Source organism: Periplaneta americana, chromosome 2, assembly GCF_040183065.1.
Source record: "Periplaneta americana isolate PAMFEO1 chromosome 2, P.americana_PAMFEO1_priV1, whole genome shotgun sequence".
In the NCBI taxonomy this organism is placed as follows: Eukaryota; Metazoa; Arthropoda; class Insecta; order Blattodea; family Blattidae; genus Periplaneta; species Periplaneta americana.
In genome coordinates this window covers 218,079,899-218,099,549 of record NC_091118.1, presented here as the reverse complement: position 1 = coordinate 218,099,549, position 19,651 = coordinate 218,079,899, and the positions used below count along the sequence as shown (strand labels likewise).

General features: G+C 36.5%; 1 protein-coding gene across 10 annotated transcripts in view; it reads left to right on the top strand.

Annotated features, from left to right (window-relative positions):
- stj (voltage-dependent calcium channel subunit straightjacket) overlaps positions 1-19,651 on the top strand; it is a 170,434-nt gene that overhangs the window by 84,309 nt on the left and 66,474 nt on the right. For all 10 annotated transcript variants that reach the window (XR_011331078.1, XR_011331079.1, XR_011331077.1 and 7 more), the window contains 4 exons: positions 4,469-4,540; positions 5,762-5,903; positions 14,302-14,356; positions 15,570-15,715. Coding sequence is in view for 4 of the 10 variants with exons in the window: in XM_069819578.1 (XP_069675679.1) it covers positions 4,469-4,540; positions 5,762-5,903; positions 14,302-14,356; positions 15,570-15,715 (415 nt within the window). In the remaining 6 variants the exon portion in view is untranslated. The remainder of the gene's footprint in view (positions 1-4,468; positions 4,541-5,761; positions 5,904-14,301; positions 14,357-15,569; positions 15,716-19,651) is intronic.

Genomic DNA, 19,651 nt, shown 5'->3' with positions numbered 1-19,651 from the left:
AGAGTATGATTAAATATGCTGTCATACACTTACAGTTACTTTTATTTGTGTGATAAATGCACAAGGCCATGCCACAACTGCTTTCCTTCATGAGTCCAAACTCTACACTTCCTTCTTAGCACTGAGACACATGTATAAGTTTAGACCACTCTATAGCTGATTATCGAAATCCTTTCCAGTGATTGTGTAATGCTTGCTGTGCGAGCAGTCATGGCTGTAATCTTTGACGACATGTCCTTTACAAATATATTTCTGATTAAATTTATTGTTTTCTGCTGAAAGCTCCTATTTGTATAAAAGATGAACATTTTTCTCCATATCACAGATGCCGCATCTTTGGCTCGGTGCTCATGTGCTGGCTTCCATTCAGGCAGCCTGGGTTCGATTCCTGGCCAGATCGTGTTGGGGTTTGTGGATTTGTTTTGGACACAGCAGACCTTGCAGACTGTTTTCTCGGGGTAGACCCACTTCTGTTTTCCATATGTCATCTGCAGTAATTAAAATAGACTGCCTAAAGATGTTGATAAAGCATCGTAAAATAACCTACTTAAAAAAAATAGGCTGCAGTGAGGTCTTGGGATTAGTATGGGTTTCTTATCCAAAAATAGGAAGGACTTAGACTCTGGGCCCATGCATGGGAGTGGGATCTGGCTGTCAGCATTGGATTCACGAATGTCACTCAGGCCACCTATTGGATTTGGACAATCAACGCATATATAGGATGCACAAGGACCAGAGTTAGACCAGCAGCAAACTGTATTGGACATTCATCTGATACAGTATGTTGCAGCGTCATAAGAATGCGTGTAATCATTGTCACACCGAACGGCCCGAGAAACACTGTCCTGTTCGAGACAAAATATCTGATGCAGTTTGATGCCAGTCTTCCTGACTTCTCCCTTCGAAGAGCCGAACCAAGCCATGTCACAGTTTTCCTGCAACAGGGATAGTAATGTGGCACCTAGTATGCCCTATCAAGCCATGTCACAGTTTTCCTGCAACAGGGATAGTAATGTGGCACCTAGTATGCCCTATCAAGCCATGTCACAGTTTTCCTACAACAGGGATAGTAATGTGGCACCTAGTATGCCCTATCAAGCCATGTCACAGTTTTCCTACAACAGGGATAGTAATGTGGCATCTAGTCTGCCCTATCAACACCTTACATGCATTTATTATAATCCCCAGTTTTTTCTGGAATATAACCTTTTCGTCCTTCCGGTTTTTGTCACTTTCTACAATTTTTGCAGTATGTAGCATATATATGTCTCTCTGGTATGCCAGACCTGGAGGAGAATTTGACCCTGACGAACAAAAGTGGAGGGAAACGATAAAGGAGCCATGTCCTGCACTAGTACCAATGTCTGCATTACTCTATGCATTATTGTATTCTAAATTATCTCCAGTCAGTGTTTTATCATTCGCATTATTACAAAATACTTAATATTTGTATGCAACCGATTAACCTTCATTACATGACAGAGTACTAAAGTAATTTCTGATATCACAGAATAGCATTGTTGTGGGAATCTTAAGTTTCCCATTCATAAGGAGAGTAGAGGCAGAACAAAAACATGCACCAAAGCATGAAAACACTGGTGGGAGTCCTTCGACGTTGTATGACACTCGCACCAGAGATGTGAGTCAGTTTGCTGCAGTTTTCATGATCCTCATTGCTGAGCTGTACCAGCCTTCTTTGCATATTGCTCACAGTAATAATGGTAGATAGAAATGTTGACGAAATGGGAGTACTCCGAGGAAAACTCTTAATTTCGACCTTGTCTGCCTGAAGTGTCACTATGGATTTTTCAATGAAAAGTCCAAGGTCTTACTGGGACTTGAACCCGAAACGCCTGGATAACAGGTCTGGCCCACGCAGCCACCACATGCAATATTATTAAAACTAGCACTCAGAAATAGTTAACTGACCTAGCAAGGAACATAAACATGTTGAAATATTTTCTAGAAGGTAATGCAAGAAAGATTCGTTAATATTTTCAGCAAATATTAACAATAAAATTATGCACTTATTATCATTATGAAACTATACACTTATTATCATTATGAAAGTATACACTTATTATCATTATAAAATTATGCACTTATCATTATGAAACTATGCACTTATTAATATAAAATTATGCACTTATCATTATGAAACTATGCACTTATTATCATTATAAAACTATATACTTATTATCATTATAAATTTATGCACTTATTATCATCATAATACTATGAACTTATCATTATAAAACTATGCACTTATTATAATTATAAAACTATGCACTATGCACTTATTATAATTATAAAACTATGCACTTATTATAAAACTGCACTTATTATCATTATAAATCTATGCACTTATTATAAAACTATGCACTTATTATCATTATGAAACTATGCACTTATTATAATTATAGAACTATGCACTTATTATCATTACAAACTGTCTTCCGTGGTAATATAATTTATTTAATGTATTATTAGAAGTACCTAGTTACGAATTGTAGAATAAATCATAGGGCAAGACGAGTCCACCACTATGTAGTAACTGTTAGCAAGTCTGGCTGTGAAATGAATGGGCCGAGGATCAAAAGTTACCTGGTTGAGGTTTTTTCCAAGGTTTTCTCGTCAGTTGAAGCAGAATTGCTGGATAACATTTGGCGTTAAACCTCGGATACATTTCATCGTCATAATTGCACTTCCCCTCTTTCATCCTCATCATCATCTCTGTTTCTTTCCCATATTTCGGGCCTGCTCTGATGTAGAATTACCACCGAACTTGTACCCCATAGTACAGTGACACTGTTTTGTTCAGCCGTGCGGTTTTCATTTTATTGTCGTCCGCCGCTAGTAGCTTATCTGCGGCCAAGCGACCACCCTATCTGCCGGCACTGAAACATTTAGTATAGGAATTTGTACTTACCCAGTTCAAAGTAGGTGTTGAAAATGTCCCCCACCAACTGCTACACACTGTTGACATCTTCTTAAGAAATTGTTAATTACTTTAAGAAGTTTTGCTTCACTGATTTATTCGATTTCAGCTCCTATATAGTCTTTAAGCTCATTCATTGTATGCAGGTTTTTTGCATAAACCTTATTTTTAAGTGCCCCCATAGATAGAAATCGCATGGTGTTAAATCTGGACTTTGAGGGCCCAAAACTTTTTACTGATAATTCTTCTTCCAAAAATTTGACGCAATCCTTTGGCAGTATGAGCAGTGGCAGAGTCTTGTTGGAAATATAATGATGTACATTCTCCATAAATCAGTTCATCAACGATCTCATTCACATAACACTCACTGGTAATTGTGCCCTGAGTGAAAATAGGGTCATTAATTCTGTGTCCATTCATTGCACACCGCACGCCTATTTTTTCACCGTACAAAGGTGTTTCGAGTACAAGATTGGGTTTCTCCTGACTGTAATGCCGATGGTTTTGTGAGGATACGTGTCCATTTAAATGAAAATAGGCCTCATCAGAAAAATAAATTAATGTTGCATTCGTTTCCTCAGAATTTACTTTCTATAAAATCAAATTACAAAAATGCAACCTCTTATTGGGATCTTGTTCATTTAATTTTCGAAATACCGGAATTCTGTATGGCTTTAATTGAAGTAATTTTGTTGTTGACGAGCTGACTCGTAACTAACTTCTGTTTCCTGCGTGAAACGCTTAAGAGATTTTTGCGGGCTGTGCTCTGGTCTCTGTCCTATCTCGTCTAATTTTTCTTCTATAAGGCATGTCTCCTCCTCTGTATTTTACGATTATTTTCTGAACCTGTCTGTTTGAATTTTTTGGCTAACCTTCTTATTGCAGTGGCATTAGGCACAGGTCTGTCTGGAAATTTGTTACGGAAGGTCTGTCGTGTTCTCGCTCAAGATTTTCTGTACGTAGTAAGCATATACACACGTTCATGTAATGAAATCGCATTGTAGCAACGTCGAACACACACACACGCAACACAACACGAGTAATTCAACCTTCACATACGAGTGCAGATGTTAAACTAGCTCGCAACTGTCACTGTATGGCACGGCGTTCATCAGTGGAAGCAGGCTGGAAACACACTAGCTGTGTGGGCAATGTGGAAAATGAAAACCCTGCTGCATAATAAAACAGTGTCACTATATGTGGTCATTAGTTGCTGGTGGTAGTGCTATGTACCTTGGACTCTCATCTGGGCTTGTGGGACCGGGGTTAAGGGACCACAGTGATGTCTACACAGAAAGCTAATGGAATTCTATAGGCTGTAGGGGAGTTCGAAGCAGCCCACAGGCAAATCTGTAGCGCGGGGGGGGGGGCCTTAGGGCATGCATACCATTCCATTGTGAGTAATACAATGGGCCCATCCAAGTGGCCTACATGCGAGGGTTGTCCCCAGCCCATGCCCTTCCCCTCAAGGGAGACTAATAGATAGGAAAAGGTGAGATTGTGTGTCTTAAACAGTTTCTTATGTTCCAGTTCCGGCACAATGTTATTAACCAGACCACCGGTGCCACGACTTTAGAAGTGAAATATCATTATGATGACATGGTAAGCATCACCTTGCTAAATGAGAGTACATTTGGAGGGTTTTGTATAACTACAATTTGTACACCATTAACAATAACAATGTCACTTCACACTTGTACTTCCAGATGTTAACGAAATGCAACACTGCACGAACTCATAGAAATAGGCTTAACTCTTTGCACACAAAAATTCACAAGATAAGTTGATAAAGCAGTGGATAATTTTCGTTCTAAGCTTAAACATTGCTAATATGTACACACACACACACGCACACACACACACACACACACACACACACACACACACACACACACCCCGCGTAGAGTGTGAGAATGCTATTTGCTATTTACGTTTCATATTTACCTACTTTTATTAGTTGTAGAAATAAAGAATAGTATGAAACCTAAAGCTAAATACATGGAAGATAGACTGTGACATAATTTTAATTGCATCGCATGATATTCATAATACCGGTACTAAATAATTTAGCATTTAATTTTAAAAATGCTATTTCATAAGTTTTTATAGAGCATGTATACAACCAATTAATGTTCAATGCTGTACGAATTCTGAAAATTTCACCTGTGATATCCATCTTCGTACATTTCATATTTTTCACGGAATAAGCATTCAATGAGGTATTCCTGATACATTTGTTCAATTTGTTCCCATAATGGTGACTGAAAATTCTGTGTCTCTGCAGTCTTGACTTGCTGATGTCCTTCTTAAGCCAGGGATCATATTTAAAGTAAAGCGCATCTTCTTTCAAAAGTTGTCGATGTTGTTTGATATCCGTGTGTACACTGATTTCGTGATTCGTAACTGAATAAAGAGGCAGTTCTGATTAAACAGAATAACGTTGTGACTGCACTATTTCATTTGCAGTTACTTCACAATGAGTGCATACCATATGAAATGTAAGATTTTGTTCAGTTTCGGAACTTGCTATTCTACAGTTCTAGAGTATTTCACGGATATATCAGAAGCATTAGTGCTTGAAAGTCTTAAGTATTAAGTTTATGGATTCGGTATACATTATTTTTGAGTGATGGACATAATATAGCTTTTAGTTTCTCATAAAAATTTGTTGTATCACGTTCCAAAACTTATTATTGAGTTTGTGTATTTCTGATTGGTATCGTAGTGTCTTAGCATAAGAAATTGGAAATTAAGTGCACTTTTTATATAATTTTTCATATGGGCGAATGGTAATGTGAAAGAGTGATAATGCACATTTTTCAGAAACGGGCCTCGTGCATGAAGCGGCACTATTACTACACAGGCATCGATAACACTCCATTCACACTGGTGGTGGCTCTGCCCGACCACTACGGCCTCACTGCAGTCCATGCTCAGCTGGAAATCCGCCGGCTCTACAACGACGGTAATTATGACAGTATGTGAATACCCCCAATAAGGGTGTGTGGTGCATGGTTTGCCTATGCACTTATACTCTTATTCCGGGGGGGGGGGGATTCAATTATTGTGTTACAGTAATGTTAATTTTTCTCATCGGTATCTAGAAACTCTGTTGTTGTTGTTGTTATTGTTGTTGTTGTTGTTGTTGTTGTTGTTGTTGTTGTTGTCATCATCCAGCCAAGTACAGACCAACAGATCCATTATAGTCTCATGTCATCTCCAGATCTCTTCTCTCTAGGATAGGGTTCCCAGACATCCCTAAAATGTGGGATCGTCCCATTTTTCACTAATGCGTCCTGTTGTCCCGAGAAAAGTATTCAGGACAGCTTTCCGTCCCGTATTTTAGAGTTCTAAACTGAGAAAAAACTGAAAAATTACAATGTCTATTCTATATTACAAATTGCTAACATCACACTTCATCATTGCAGGCGACTGTTATGAAGCAATATTGTTGTGAGTTGCCATCACTCGCCTTTAGATGTTTAGATGAAGTCTGGGTGGATGTTTTTAAAAATAGTGAAGGAGAACTCTCAAATTTGAAGAGGGTAGTGGAGTTCATTATGTATATCTCTGGAACAAATGCGTGTGTTGAAAAATTATTTTTTCACATGAACGCTCTATGGAGTGATGAGAAAAATAAATTGTCTGTAAGAACAGTAAAATCAATGCTTGTTGTAAAATCATTTTTCAGTGATGATTGTGTTACTTTTCATGACATGATTCCATGTTAAGTGAAATTCATTTTTCAGAGAAATATTGCAAGGCCAAAGCAGATTGATTTATAAGAATATTGTCACTTGAGTAGTGTAGTTTGTAGCGATTTCTGTAATAGCAATAAAAGCAATTTGAAGGCAACTTACATAAAGAAGCTTAAACTTAATGCAGATATGCTCCTTAACATATGCTCTAGACAACAACAACATTTTTGTTTACTATTTGTTTTTTTACCCTTAGAGTAAAGTGTTTTTGTAGTAAACTTTACTACACACACACACACTTTGAAAGATTGGCGTATTTGATGGGTGTGCATACTCAGTGATAACTGATAAGTGTCCCGTATTTTTTTTTCAATATGTCTGGGAATCCTACTCTAGGATCATCTTAGGGATTCTTCCTTTGTCCATTTTTTCTTTGTTGTCCCTCCAATTTTTTCTTAATTTTCAAATGCACTCGAAAACCAGTTCAATCCTTAATTCTCTCAAGATATCCTCATTTCTCTTGAGATCCTATCTCACCACGTCTCTCTCTGCTGCTGTAATTCTACAGGCGTCGCATTTTCTGGCAGTCTATGCATTGCTCCCATAAGCTATAATGTGTCGTGCTACAGTTGTATAAATAACTCTTCTAAGGAAAGAACATAGGATTACAATTCATGTTTGAAAAAAGTCGAGAATGATTGAGTATGTGAAATGCAGTAGATCTGTTAGATTAAAAGTTGTGTTACTTTAGAAAACTACATACATACATACATACATACATACATACATACATACATACATACATACATACATAGTGTTCTGCCCAATGGCAGGTCTTTCACTGCAAACCTAACATTCTCCAATCTTCCCTATTTTCTCTCTTCCTCTTAGTCCCTCATATATCTCAATGTCTTCTATCATTTAATATCTTCTTCTGCCCCAAACTCTTCTCCCATTCACCATTTCTTCCAGTGCATCCTTCAGTAGACAGTTTCTTCTCAGTGAGTGACCCAGACAATTTCTTTTTTTCCTTCCTGATCAATTTCCGCATCATTCTTTCTTCACCCACTCTTTCCAACACAACTTCATTTCTTACTCTGTCCATTTCACATGCTCCATCCTTCTCCATATCCACATTTCAAATGGTTCTAGTCGCTTCTCTTCACTTCGTCATAATGTCCATGTTTTTGCCACATATAATGCACACTCCATACAAAGCAGAGATAAAATTATAAAGTGATAACTGTCATCTTCACCTGGGAAATGATGTCCAGATGTGATTCCTATCCGTGTATCAGCAACAATGCCCCTCATCCAGTGGCGACTCCTGCATATTTCTTAATAGGAGGATAGATGTTAACAGCATAAAATGACATCTTGAATGAAACATGCTATAAATTAGCCTACATGTTTAATTAAGACCAGGTTGTTTTGGACTTGACCTTCCTTTTTGTATAGCAATAATCTGTTCTTGTAAACTGAGTTTCCTAAATTGTCCAAAATATGTTTTCACTTCAATTCTTTGTTGAATAATTGCACAAATTAACAATTACAAAGAAATTCACAACTTTGCAGCATTTTTGCGCACACTACGTCATCACACATGTTAGAAGAAACGTTTACGGAAATGGGAATGGGAAATAATCTGTTAGGAAAGCGAGAACACTGCACCCACACATGTACATTTTACATGTTCAGTATCACATGCTTTTGAAGAATGTCATTTCTTGTAAAGTCCTACTACCATTATTGTTAAAACATAGTTTGAGCATTTAAGGTTTAAGTGAGCTGCTGGTGGCCGATTAATTTATTTTGTGTTAAAAATATTGTAGTTTGGAGTACTTTAAATTTCAAATATTTGTACGAAAGTGACAACTTGGCTGTCACCCTGTCTAGTAGGCAATGAATGGAAGTGAATTCTATTTCAGGGGCCAAAAAGGTCTGTGATATAACATAGAACTACTTCTACAATTGGCTTAATCCTTTCAACATTGACAGTGCTATCATTATTTTTGTTGTTGTTATTGTTATTATTATTATTATTATTATTATTATTATTATTATTATTATTATTATTATTATTATTATTTTCAGCCGTAATGTATAACTTCAGTTAAGTTCGTTGTAATTGCTATTATTCAATTTTTCTGTATAATTTCTATTTATGAGTAGTTACAGTAAACTTTGTTGTTCTCATTTTTTTTTAATTGCATTCTATCTGTAGATAATTGTAATCTCCGTTATTTTCAGGTTGTATAATTTAAATGTTATTGCTAAGCTGTATAATTTCAGTCTGTGTGGAGTTCATTGTAGAGTAAAATCCCTTGTATCCGGCACCCAAATAACCGGCAAACAATTCGCAGATACGATATTGTGACAGCGACGTGAGATTCGAACTCACGACCAGCGTCCCGCAAGAGAGAAGATCGCGCGGAGCACTTTGGGATGGCGCGCGGCGGAGAGGGGAAAAGGGCCAACGCGGCGAGAGAGTGGAGAGAGAGTGCGCGCGCATCTGGTGCTGGTAGAGAGGAGAGGGCTCGGGATTTTTCTGGAGTGCCATCTCTAGAGACGCGTGGAACCTTCGAGGCTACGTCGCTGTGGTTATAAATTACGGACGCGAAGGAACGACAGCAGTTTCGAGTTTTCAGTTATTCAGTCAGTGAGTAAGCCAGAGCAAGCAAGCAAGCCAGACTTGTGTGCCGGAGTTCGACTCGAGTGTGCATCCGCATCTGCGTCAGCATCCGAAGGCCTGAGTTCGCGTTAGTGGACCGCAGTTGGAGGGACCTGAGTTCGAATGCAGTAAACCGCAGTTGGAGGGACCTGAGTTCGAGTACAGTGAACTGTCTCTGAAGGTCTGTGGTTCGAGATACTGTGAACTCCAGTGACTGAGATAGAAGAACTGTGAACTGAGAACTGATAGTTCTGATTTGTAAATAGTGCTTCGTAAATATTAGTTAAGATTAACAGTTCATTGTTGTTCGTACTAGTCCAAGTAAATTGTCATTGTCGTCAGTGGAGTGCTATAACGAATACTGTGTTGAGTGAAAATTCCAATTGTTGCCGAGAGCTTTTAAGGCGAATTGTAGAAAAGAATTATTGTTGTGAGGAATAAATTACATTGTTGTTACTAATAAAATTCACAATATCTTTAAATTTACCACTTGAACTCGCCCATTTCGAGAGGGTGTTGGATGAATCTAAATAGGGAAGTGTGAAATTCTCCGTTTCTACAGCACGTAAAAGTTTCATTCGAGTCATAATACCTATATTTAAACAAGCAGATATTAGAGATATGTTAAAGAGGTTCGAATCATCGAGGGTTACTTCGTCTTCATAGTTGCGACATTGGCTACACTGCTCTTCAGGTCACATGGCCGCCATTTAAAATTGTCATAAGGTTACGAAAACTCTTAGTATTTTTTACGCTATTATGTATTAAGTTACCGTAATCTTATGTACTGATTAATGTAATTACCATATTCAGTACCAAAAATAAACATTGTACGTATTTAGAAACTTTATTTTTAAATATCTATATGGAAATTACTAAATTTGAACATGGAAAAAAAAATGTTCGTGCAGTACAGTATGTTTTTACATAACCTATAAACGTATTTTCCAATTATCCTGCAAATCAGTTATCCGGTATTGGCTTCGTTCCACAGTTGCCGGATACGAGGAATTCTACTGTAGTTCTTATTCTTAATTATTTTGTATAATTCCAATGTTCAATTTTGAGATTTTGACAATGTCAGAAACTTGTACTATACACACGTCTATTGACTGCTAATATTATTATTATTATTATTATTATTATTATTATTATTATTATTACTTACAAATGGCTTTTAAGGAACCCGAAGGTTCATTGCCGCCCTCACATAAGTCTGCCATCGGTCCCTATCCTGTGCAAGATTAATCCAGTCTCTATCATCATATCCCACCTCCCTCAAATCCATTTTAATATTATCCTCCCATCTACGTCTCGGCCTCCCCAAAGGTCTTTTTCCCTCCAGTCTCCCAACTAACACTCTATATGCATTTCTGGATTCGGCCATACGTGCTACATGCCCTGCCTATCTCAAACGTCTGGATTTAATGTTTCTAATTATGTCAGGTGAAGAATACAATGTGTGCAGTTCTGCGTTGTGTAACTTTCTCCATTCTCCTGTAACTTCATCCCACTTAGCCCCAAATATTTTCCTAAGCACCTTATTCTCAAACACCCTTAACCTATGTTCCTCTCTCAGAGTGAGAGTCCAAGTTTCACAACCATACAGAACAACCGGTAATATAACTCTTTTATAAATTCTAACTTTCAGATTTTTTGACAGCAGATTAGATGATAAAAGCTTCTCAACGGAATAATAACATGCATTTCCCGTATTTATTCTGTGTTTAATTTCCTCCCGAGTGTCATTTATATTTGTTACTGTTGCTCCAAGATATTTGAATTTTTCCACCTCTTTGAAGGATAAATCTCCAATTTTTATATTTCCATTTGGTACAATATTCTGGTCACGAGACATAATCATTGACTTTGTCTTTTCGGGATTTACTTCCAAACCGATCGCGTTACTTGCTTCAAGTAAAATTCCCGTGTTTTCCCTAATCGTTTGTGGATTTTCTCCTAACATATTCACGTCATCCGCATAGACAAGAAGCTGATGTAACCCGTTCAATTCCAAACTCTACCTGTTATCCTGTTATTATTATTATTATTATTATTATTATTATTATTATTATGTACGTCACCACACCTTCAGCCATAGTAGATAATTATGAACTCTTTAAATGTTTGAAAGGAAAGATGTGATTGCTCCATTCTCCTTTGTTTTCATGAAGTTCAGTGAATTTTGCTAGAAAAAGGATCAAATTCCGCGATTAGCTTCATTACCGAATCCACATTGAAAACCGTCCTTTTTGTAAGCTTTATCAAATAGTGTGAACGGTATCTTTCTGTTATAGCAGTGCTGTGTGTGCCTTACAACTTGAGGAACGTTAGAAGTAAGCCTACAAGACAGGCTAATAATATTTGCTGTTGCTTTTTGCTTCCAGTCTACGTTTCTCCAATGTTGAGATGTCTACTTCTGTACAGATAGTTTATCTCTTGTCTTTCATTTACGGATCTCGTATGGTGTTGAAAAATTTGGCTCTCTTCTATGGTATTGTGATTGGGATTGTGATTTGTGTAAATGTGCGAGAGAAATTGTAATAACACGGGTCTATAGTTTTGGTATTACGATTTGGCTTCCAATTATTTATAACATACGAGAATAGCAGTTGACAATATGGCTGTGGAAGAATGAAACATCAGCGAACCAATTCCTGTAACGTCGAGAGAAATGACACCTGCTCAGTGAAAATCAAATACATTAACCCACAGTGATGAGCGAGCTATGATTGTGAATTTATTGAATTGCTGTGAAGTTAAGAGGAGCAGAAACTGATCAAAATAACACAATTGAGAGAGTTGATACATACTGTGGGAAAAGCGAAGCTTCTGTTAAACAGATTTGCAGGTTCCTGGAGGAGCACGCAGAACTGTGCACAGAAAGAACACACAACAATAAGCGAGGGTGTTTTACTATTGTACTTCGTAATGCAGTAGTTAGTGTGGTCCAATGTTGTTATGTGTTTCGGGAAAATATAAATAGAAACAGATGTGAGAAATAATGATGTTGTTAATTCATTGTTAGAGTGTCCTTTTTCGAGAAGAAATGGTGTTGAAAGATAGAAAGTTTTAAATAAAGATATAGCCTATCGAGATATGTACGCCATCGCTGACAATTTTTCTGACAGATAATCTTAAAACTCGAATTTCTATTGCATCCTAGTATGGGCGACATAAATGGATCAGTGGCAATGTGATGGCCTTGTTTGTTGCTGTCAAAGGAAAAAATAAAAAGAAAAGAAAGATAGTGAGAGCTTCAGCTATCTGAAAAGTATTTCCAAGGGAATTTCAACACATACTTCAGCTTAGCATAATATGAGTTCCTTCACCACACTCAAACAATCACTGAAACAAACTAACAGCATAACAACTTATTTGGTGAGTGACATTATTTTTCATTAATAATAATAATAATAATGATAATAATAATAATAATAATATTAATAATAATTATAATATAGTAATAATGATAATAATATAACAACAGTAATAATTGATATGATGAATAAATATTTTCTGTTGGAGTCACTCCAACTAGTTGCAGTTGGCCTCACCGGCTGCTATTGCTTCATATCCTCGATCGTTCTCGACTTTTTTTCAAACATGAATTTAATCCTATGCCTTTTCCTTAGAAGAGTATTTATATTTGTGCACCACATTATCATAATCATCCTATCACATCATTGGGGTAATGTAACTCCGCCTTCCAGGCGCCCCAACCTCAGAAGTGGGTTACAACTAAGCCACGGCCAGGAGAGAAGACCAGAAATGTCGAAAAGACAACCTGGTGGCATTGGATAAAAAAAAAAAATATTTGTGCCATCAGCGGCTTCACATTAACCTTTATGTGTTTCTCCCCATAATTCCAAAGTAATTTCGCAACTTGCAGCGTCATTTCAGATGTCTCCGGTTTCTTAGGAACAGTGTGTATGAGACCACTTGAATGCAATGTTAGCGGTAGGAAAGCATATGTGTTCACCACCCATGATTATTTGCCTTTTAAAAATTTCTGTGGTTTTACTTGACATTTTAATTTTCCATAACTAAGTAACTCCAGACTTAAAATTTTTATAAAATGCTATTCAGAATATTAAAATACCTGTCAAAATAATATCAAATTGCATATTTTTTTACAACGTAAGTATACAATTAATTAAATATCTGCACGATTCCTTTACTGGAATGTTCTAACAACATAGTGTAGGATCTTTAACCTATTCCTTCAGGAAATTTTTTTTTCTTAATTGTAACCTTCAGTATTAAATTGTCTAAAATTTTTTATTAATAAGTCTATAAAGTGTAATATTAAGTATGAAAAGTTTTTTCATTCAGCTTTTGTAGTAACTGAGATATAAAAAAAAATGAATTTCGTTAAATTTTTACAGACCAATAGTACCTACAAACTTAGAAACTATAAATCACTGGGAATGAAAAATTATAAAATAAAAAAAATCCCAGCAGGGTTTGAACCTCAGTATTCTGCATATGAGACCAGAGTTCTATCCACCAGACTGCAGATGGCATCCTCGACCCACATGACGCATGTACTGCACTTTAGAACTTTGATTTTGACCCAGACAAGAGTCCTGCCATTTTGTCTTGTCTCCACTTTACCATCTGTTTGTGTAGAATGCATAATTCACTTTGGCTGCAGCTCCTCCTTTTGTATTTAAACGTTTTTAAGCAAATTTGCGTGTAACAGGGATCCTACTGCCTTGTGTGCTTCCTTCTTTCATCTGCAGTGAGACGGCAACACAGCAGAGCCTGCAGACTTCAATGGAAAGTGAGTCTAGTGTCGTTTACATGACAACTGTTATTTTTGGGTACTCAAACAAGTGAAAGCAGTGAATAATATTATGAGGATGTTTCATACCCGTACAGCAAACATGCTAAAGCCTCCAGGAGAGGATAAGGTGTACCGTCAGTAGTTAGATCTGCTGCATTATCTTACAATATCGAAATCTTAATACTGACTATATTATTATTTGCAGGAACAAATGCTTCACAGTATTTCCAAGGAGATAGTTGGAAAATTCACCCTGAATGGTAAGTGCTGTCAGAGTATTATTGCTTTAACAATGCTGCTGTAAATATTTTAACCTAAATTTTTGCTACTGGAACAATTAGTTCGTTCCTTAATTTGGAAAATTCATTTGCCATAATGTTTATTTGTTCATAAAGATTCTTGGTGCCGACTTGCTCAGATATACGTTCTTATTCCTCACGTGCCGCTAACTGCAGTGAGAATCTTCTCCTTCTATGAACTCGTGGTGCCACAATGCTTAGCTGGCTTTCCCCTCCATACACATTACATAAATAAATTTATTAATAAATTCGGTGCTCAACCTTCTCACAGAACTGAAAGTGTGATGCACAAGAACTATCATTAGTCATTTACACGCGTCAGTTCGTCTGCACTAATGGACTTAATTCCCGTTCTTCTGGAGGGAGTGGATTAGTTGCTTTATTACTTTGGCTGTTAGGAAATCTAAAATTTTGCCTTGTGCTGCCGCACTACTTCTTGCACTACGATATCTAACCATTGCACAACACTGCACTGCAGCGTGACTCAGGACTGATCTGCCCACAGTTCGGAATGTTGTGGCACTGAGTTCACAGAAGGAGATGCCGGCAGTCTTGCCATTAAGCGTCCGATAGCCATGTTCTGTACTGTACTGTACTGTAGTAACAAGGGGTACCAGGACAGCTTACAGAAGTACACGATCGGTGTATAGATACACAGTCTAGATGGAAAGGATCTGTTGCAAAGTCTTTTCATAAGCGAGATGACATGGGCCCATTGTTATCGACCATGGTCAAAAGGACAAAGCTTCACAGTTTACTGGAGACACAAAGATTAAAGTCTCGGGCTTCTCCAGGTAAGATTACCTGCTTTGAGAAAATCACTACAACCTGACCTTAAAGCAGTCAGGCAACTAAAATTTGAACTTTTTTCCCAACCACTTTGTGGTGGTTCACCTCTTTGGCTTATCGAAGGAAGTTGTGTATGGATAACACTGTGCCGGTAATGACATGACTTCAGGTGTAGCAGAAGATTGTGAACTGCTATACAACATTTCATGAGAAATGTGCTCTACTATTTTTTTTACAGACTATTCACTTTACATTCTTACTGCTAGTACCAATCCTGATGCTGCAGCAGATATTCCTAATGTCACGTTTCCAGTAATATATTTTGAATGACTTTTATGTACACTTCTGATTCTTCTAATGGTGAACTGTTTACTTACATTTACAGGACATATTGCAAGTACCATTATGATTCAGAACATGAGTTCCCCACGCCGGAAGCAGAATTCCGTCACTTCCTGGTGAGAACAGGGAATCCTAACTGGAAATGGTTGAGCAAGCGTTCCGTGACTCCACCGGAACACGCCGAGCAGTGTGAGTAGTTTGATGATCGAACCTCCATGTATTATTGATAACAGTTTATACTATCATAATCAAAAATTACTACAGAGTGGCAGAATGTGGTTATGGTAAAATATTGCTATGGAGTGGCAGAATGTGGTTACAATAGTATCCCTCCCCCATTCTCTCTTTTTTCTTTTCTTTACTTAAAATCTATTAGAGAGGTTAATAAGATCCAGCCATGAGTTGTGTATTACCTTCCTGTTGGGAAGATGTCTCACATGTTCAGCTGACCATTGCATTATATTGTAAATTTATGTTTGCCTTATTTTATTGAAGTGGCAACAGTTGAAGTGGGCGAAAATCGGAAATATTTTAATAATCAAAATATTACATATTAGATACCCTTGTACACTGATTTAAGGTCTTTTAATTCATAATAAATTTATTTATAATTTTTATATCCATAATCTTCTTAATAATATTAAATTTTACCTACATTTTAGCTTGTTATTTCAGCATAGATGTGTAATATTGTAAAATATAAAATTGCACTTATTAAAATGTTTCATTGTCGTGTTATTCTTTGCTCTAAGTAGAAGATTTCCATTGAATTATATTTTGTTGTAAATACAGCTATAATATCACAGAAGTAATAAGATAACTTAAATACATAAAACAGTAAAGTTAAACATCTCCATTAAAATACATAGTTACGTTTAGAGAATCAATTATTCTACTTACTTGTCATATACGCCTATACAACTCTAATGTGATTGTCAGATAATACTGTTTTTCATACTTGATTTACTGCACATCTCATTTACTCTTAATCTTTATCCCCCCTAATTCAAGAACTTGCTCATTAATGAAATTGTTAGTTTATCCCTGTGTGTCATTTGTTTCACCAACCAACTTCGATACCACAGAGTGACAATGAGTGCCGTTTGGTGTGCTCATGCGAATTGTAGAGAGAAAATATACTGTTGCTGTAGGAAGTCCATTTCAAGTTCTCACGGAAGTGTCTGATAACTGAAAAATGGCTTTCCACCTATCTGTGTCTTAAGTCACTGGACTGATATTGTTCGTATTCGTCTATAAGTGAAGTAGGTCCCTTTGCTTCACTCGCTGCTGGTGATTTTCGGTTGTTCGATTTCTTTTCACATAGCAGCCTACTCTTGTCTTCTGTTGAGATTTTCGCTATTTCTTAAGAATAACTAAATTCTTAAGTGATACAAAGTGTTAAAGGTGTGTAATCAAAATGTATAATTTCGCTATTTCTTGTTACGTTGATAAGCAGTATTGCGTGGCATTTTCAAAATGTATTGCAATTCCTCCTGGCCCAAGTACAAATTCGATACTTGTTCGGCTGCCTACATGAAATATAATAATCTTTACTAAAAACAAAATAAAATGGAAATTACCTCAAAACTGGCTCAAACGATTTTCTTGATTGATATGAAATAATATAGATTGGATGCTTACAAAAACGATCGTTCAGAGAAATTATCTACAAAATTCTGCTGCTAGTTGATAATTTATTTTTCAAAAGTTAGGGCATCTCTATGCGAAATAATTTGTGAATTTAACCTAATTCAAGGTGATACAAAAATGGAGGAGAAAAGATAGGCTACTATTTTTCTGTATGAGGTGAGAATATACTCTCAGCATGTACATTCCTTTCTTGCTACAGATAATTGAAATGCTAATCAGAGTTCGTTTAGTAAGAATATTAGGGGCCTCCTGTCCACTGACTTGCCCTGCCCTGTGTTTATAGGATGATAAACTAAACTAATTCACAAATACTTATTTTTATCATGAGCATATAATGTCCCTACATGCATAAAAGACAAATACATGGGCCTCCATATACATTGACAATGTAAAAATAAACATTCATTATGCTCTCTGAAACCTATAGCCTATCTAGCTGACTGAAATGTCAGTCGTACCAATATCAAATAAATATTGTCGTTCATTTTTCTATATACACTTTTAACACTTAAATATCACTGATTAAATTATCAACTTCATTACCGTGTTAATATTTAGCATTTACCTTGCTTGACTACTTTCGAAGTCTTGTGCTTCGTTGTCCATTGGACAAGGCTTCGAAATTAGTCAAGCAAGATATTAAAACGGTAAAGAAGTTGGTAATTTAATCAGTGAAATATTGTCGATTTTTGTTAACAAGATCCTAATATCCTTGTGTGAACTAGAGAACTGTAGGATGCTTCATATTTGTCCACTTCGCCATTTGTATCATTACATAGTTATAGGTTGGATGTCATTGCAGATGCACTATTATCTGCAGTATTAGCAGGTTCCTCATTCTTACTAATAAGTTTGCTTCCACTTTGTTCTATACTGGTACCGTACTTTTAAAAAGGAACTCATTGTCACATAAAGTGAACTGAATGAACTCTCTCAAAAAATGTTCCAGGCTTGTCCAAATTCTTTCTCATCCGTAGGCCTATTATAAAAAAAAACAAATCGCGTAATGAATGCCTATACTTAGAAACATAACGTTTACGTAAACATTGATTTGTATATTAATTTGCAAATAAATTATAACTCCTTAGAATTACTTAATTTATACTTAATGCAAGAGAGAGTCTGTAGCCTATATCACTTCGACATTGGCTGTATCTCCGCCTGTACTTTCACAGTACAAGTAACATAATCGCATTACAAACCACCAGTACTTTTAATATATATCTACGTGATATTAGAAACAATTACAATACGTAAATAGCTGTTTCTTACGAATTCGTGCAACATTATTTAGTCTTCTTTAAGCAGTACAGTTTATAAATTAAATTGTGCCTTACTTTTGTGAATTACCGGTATAAAATACGTACACCTTTATATGTAGCCCATGTGCCAGTTCTACAGGAAACGAATGTTTGTTTTATTTGAATTCACAGTAAAGTGATTTGTCTCTTGAATGATATTAACACTGTTACAAGAATCGTGTTATAAGTCCTCTACTCTTCCTAAGAATTCACATAACTGGCCTGAGAATATATTGATTAGGGCCTTGCTACTGCCTTCACTTAGCAACGTTTCTCATAAAAATCAGTTTTTCATTCTTCCTTAGGTTATGGTAAATTCATCACATTCACATTTTCACTGAATCTTTTCATCTTAACTTTTTAGTACCTACGTATGAGGACGAAAATTCTCAATTAATATTAAATTAAATTATATATATAGTCCACACCTATGGAGTAACGGTTAGCGCGTCTGGCCGCAAAACCAGGTGGCACGGGTTCGATTCCTGGTTGGGGCAAGTTACCTGATTGAGGTTTTTCGGGGGTTTTCCCTCAACCAATATGAGCAAATGCTGGGTAACTTTCGATGCTGGACCTCGGACTCATTTCACCAGCATTATCACCTTCATCTCATTCAGATGCTAAATAACCTAAGATGTTGTTCAAGCATTGTAAAATAACCTCTAAAAATAAATAAATATCACGAAAATTCTGCTAACCTTCATTTCGTCATGATGTCAGTCATTCATTCTGCACATGTGAAATACGTGTCAATTGTTCTGTGCAAGAAGGAATATAATGACCTTCCGACCAATTCTGAAACTATTAATTTCTCTGGCTGTAGCCCGAATGTTGGCTTCAGTTGTAGGGATTTGTGTCGTATATTGATGTTTCATTCAGTTTGGATGTGAATGTTATGTTATGCGAAATGCATGAATTAGCCTGCAGAGGTTTCTGTTTTTTTATTCTGTCAATGGACGTAGCACTCTAGCAGATTCGTACTGATGAAATTTCAGGCAATTTTTATCATGAAAATGACATACTGTAAAGTCAGAATTGTCTTAATTTTTTTTGGGGAAACTATATTCCCTCGTGTTTGTGTATAATCTCATAACTATAAGAATGTTACAGATTACTTCTCAGATATTAGCACATCATGATAGATAAATTCTACTTTTGATTATTCAATAAAAAT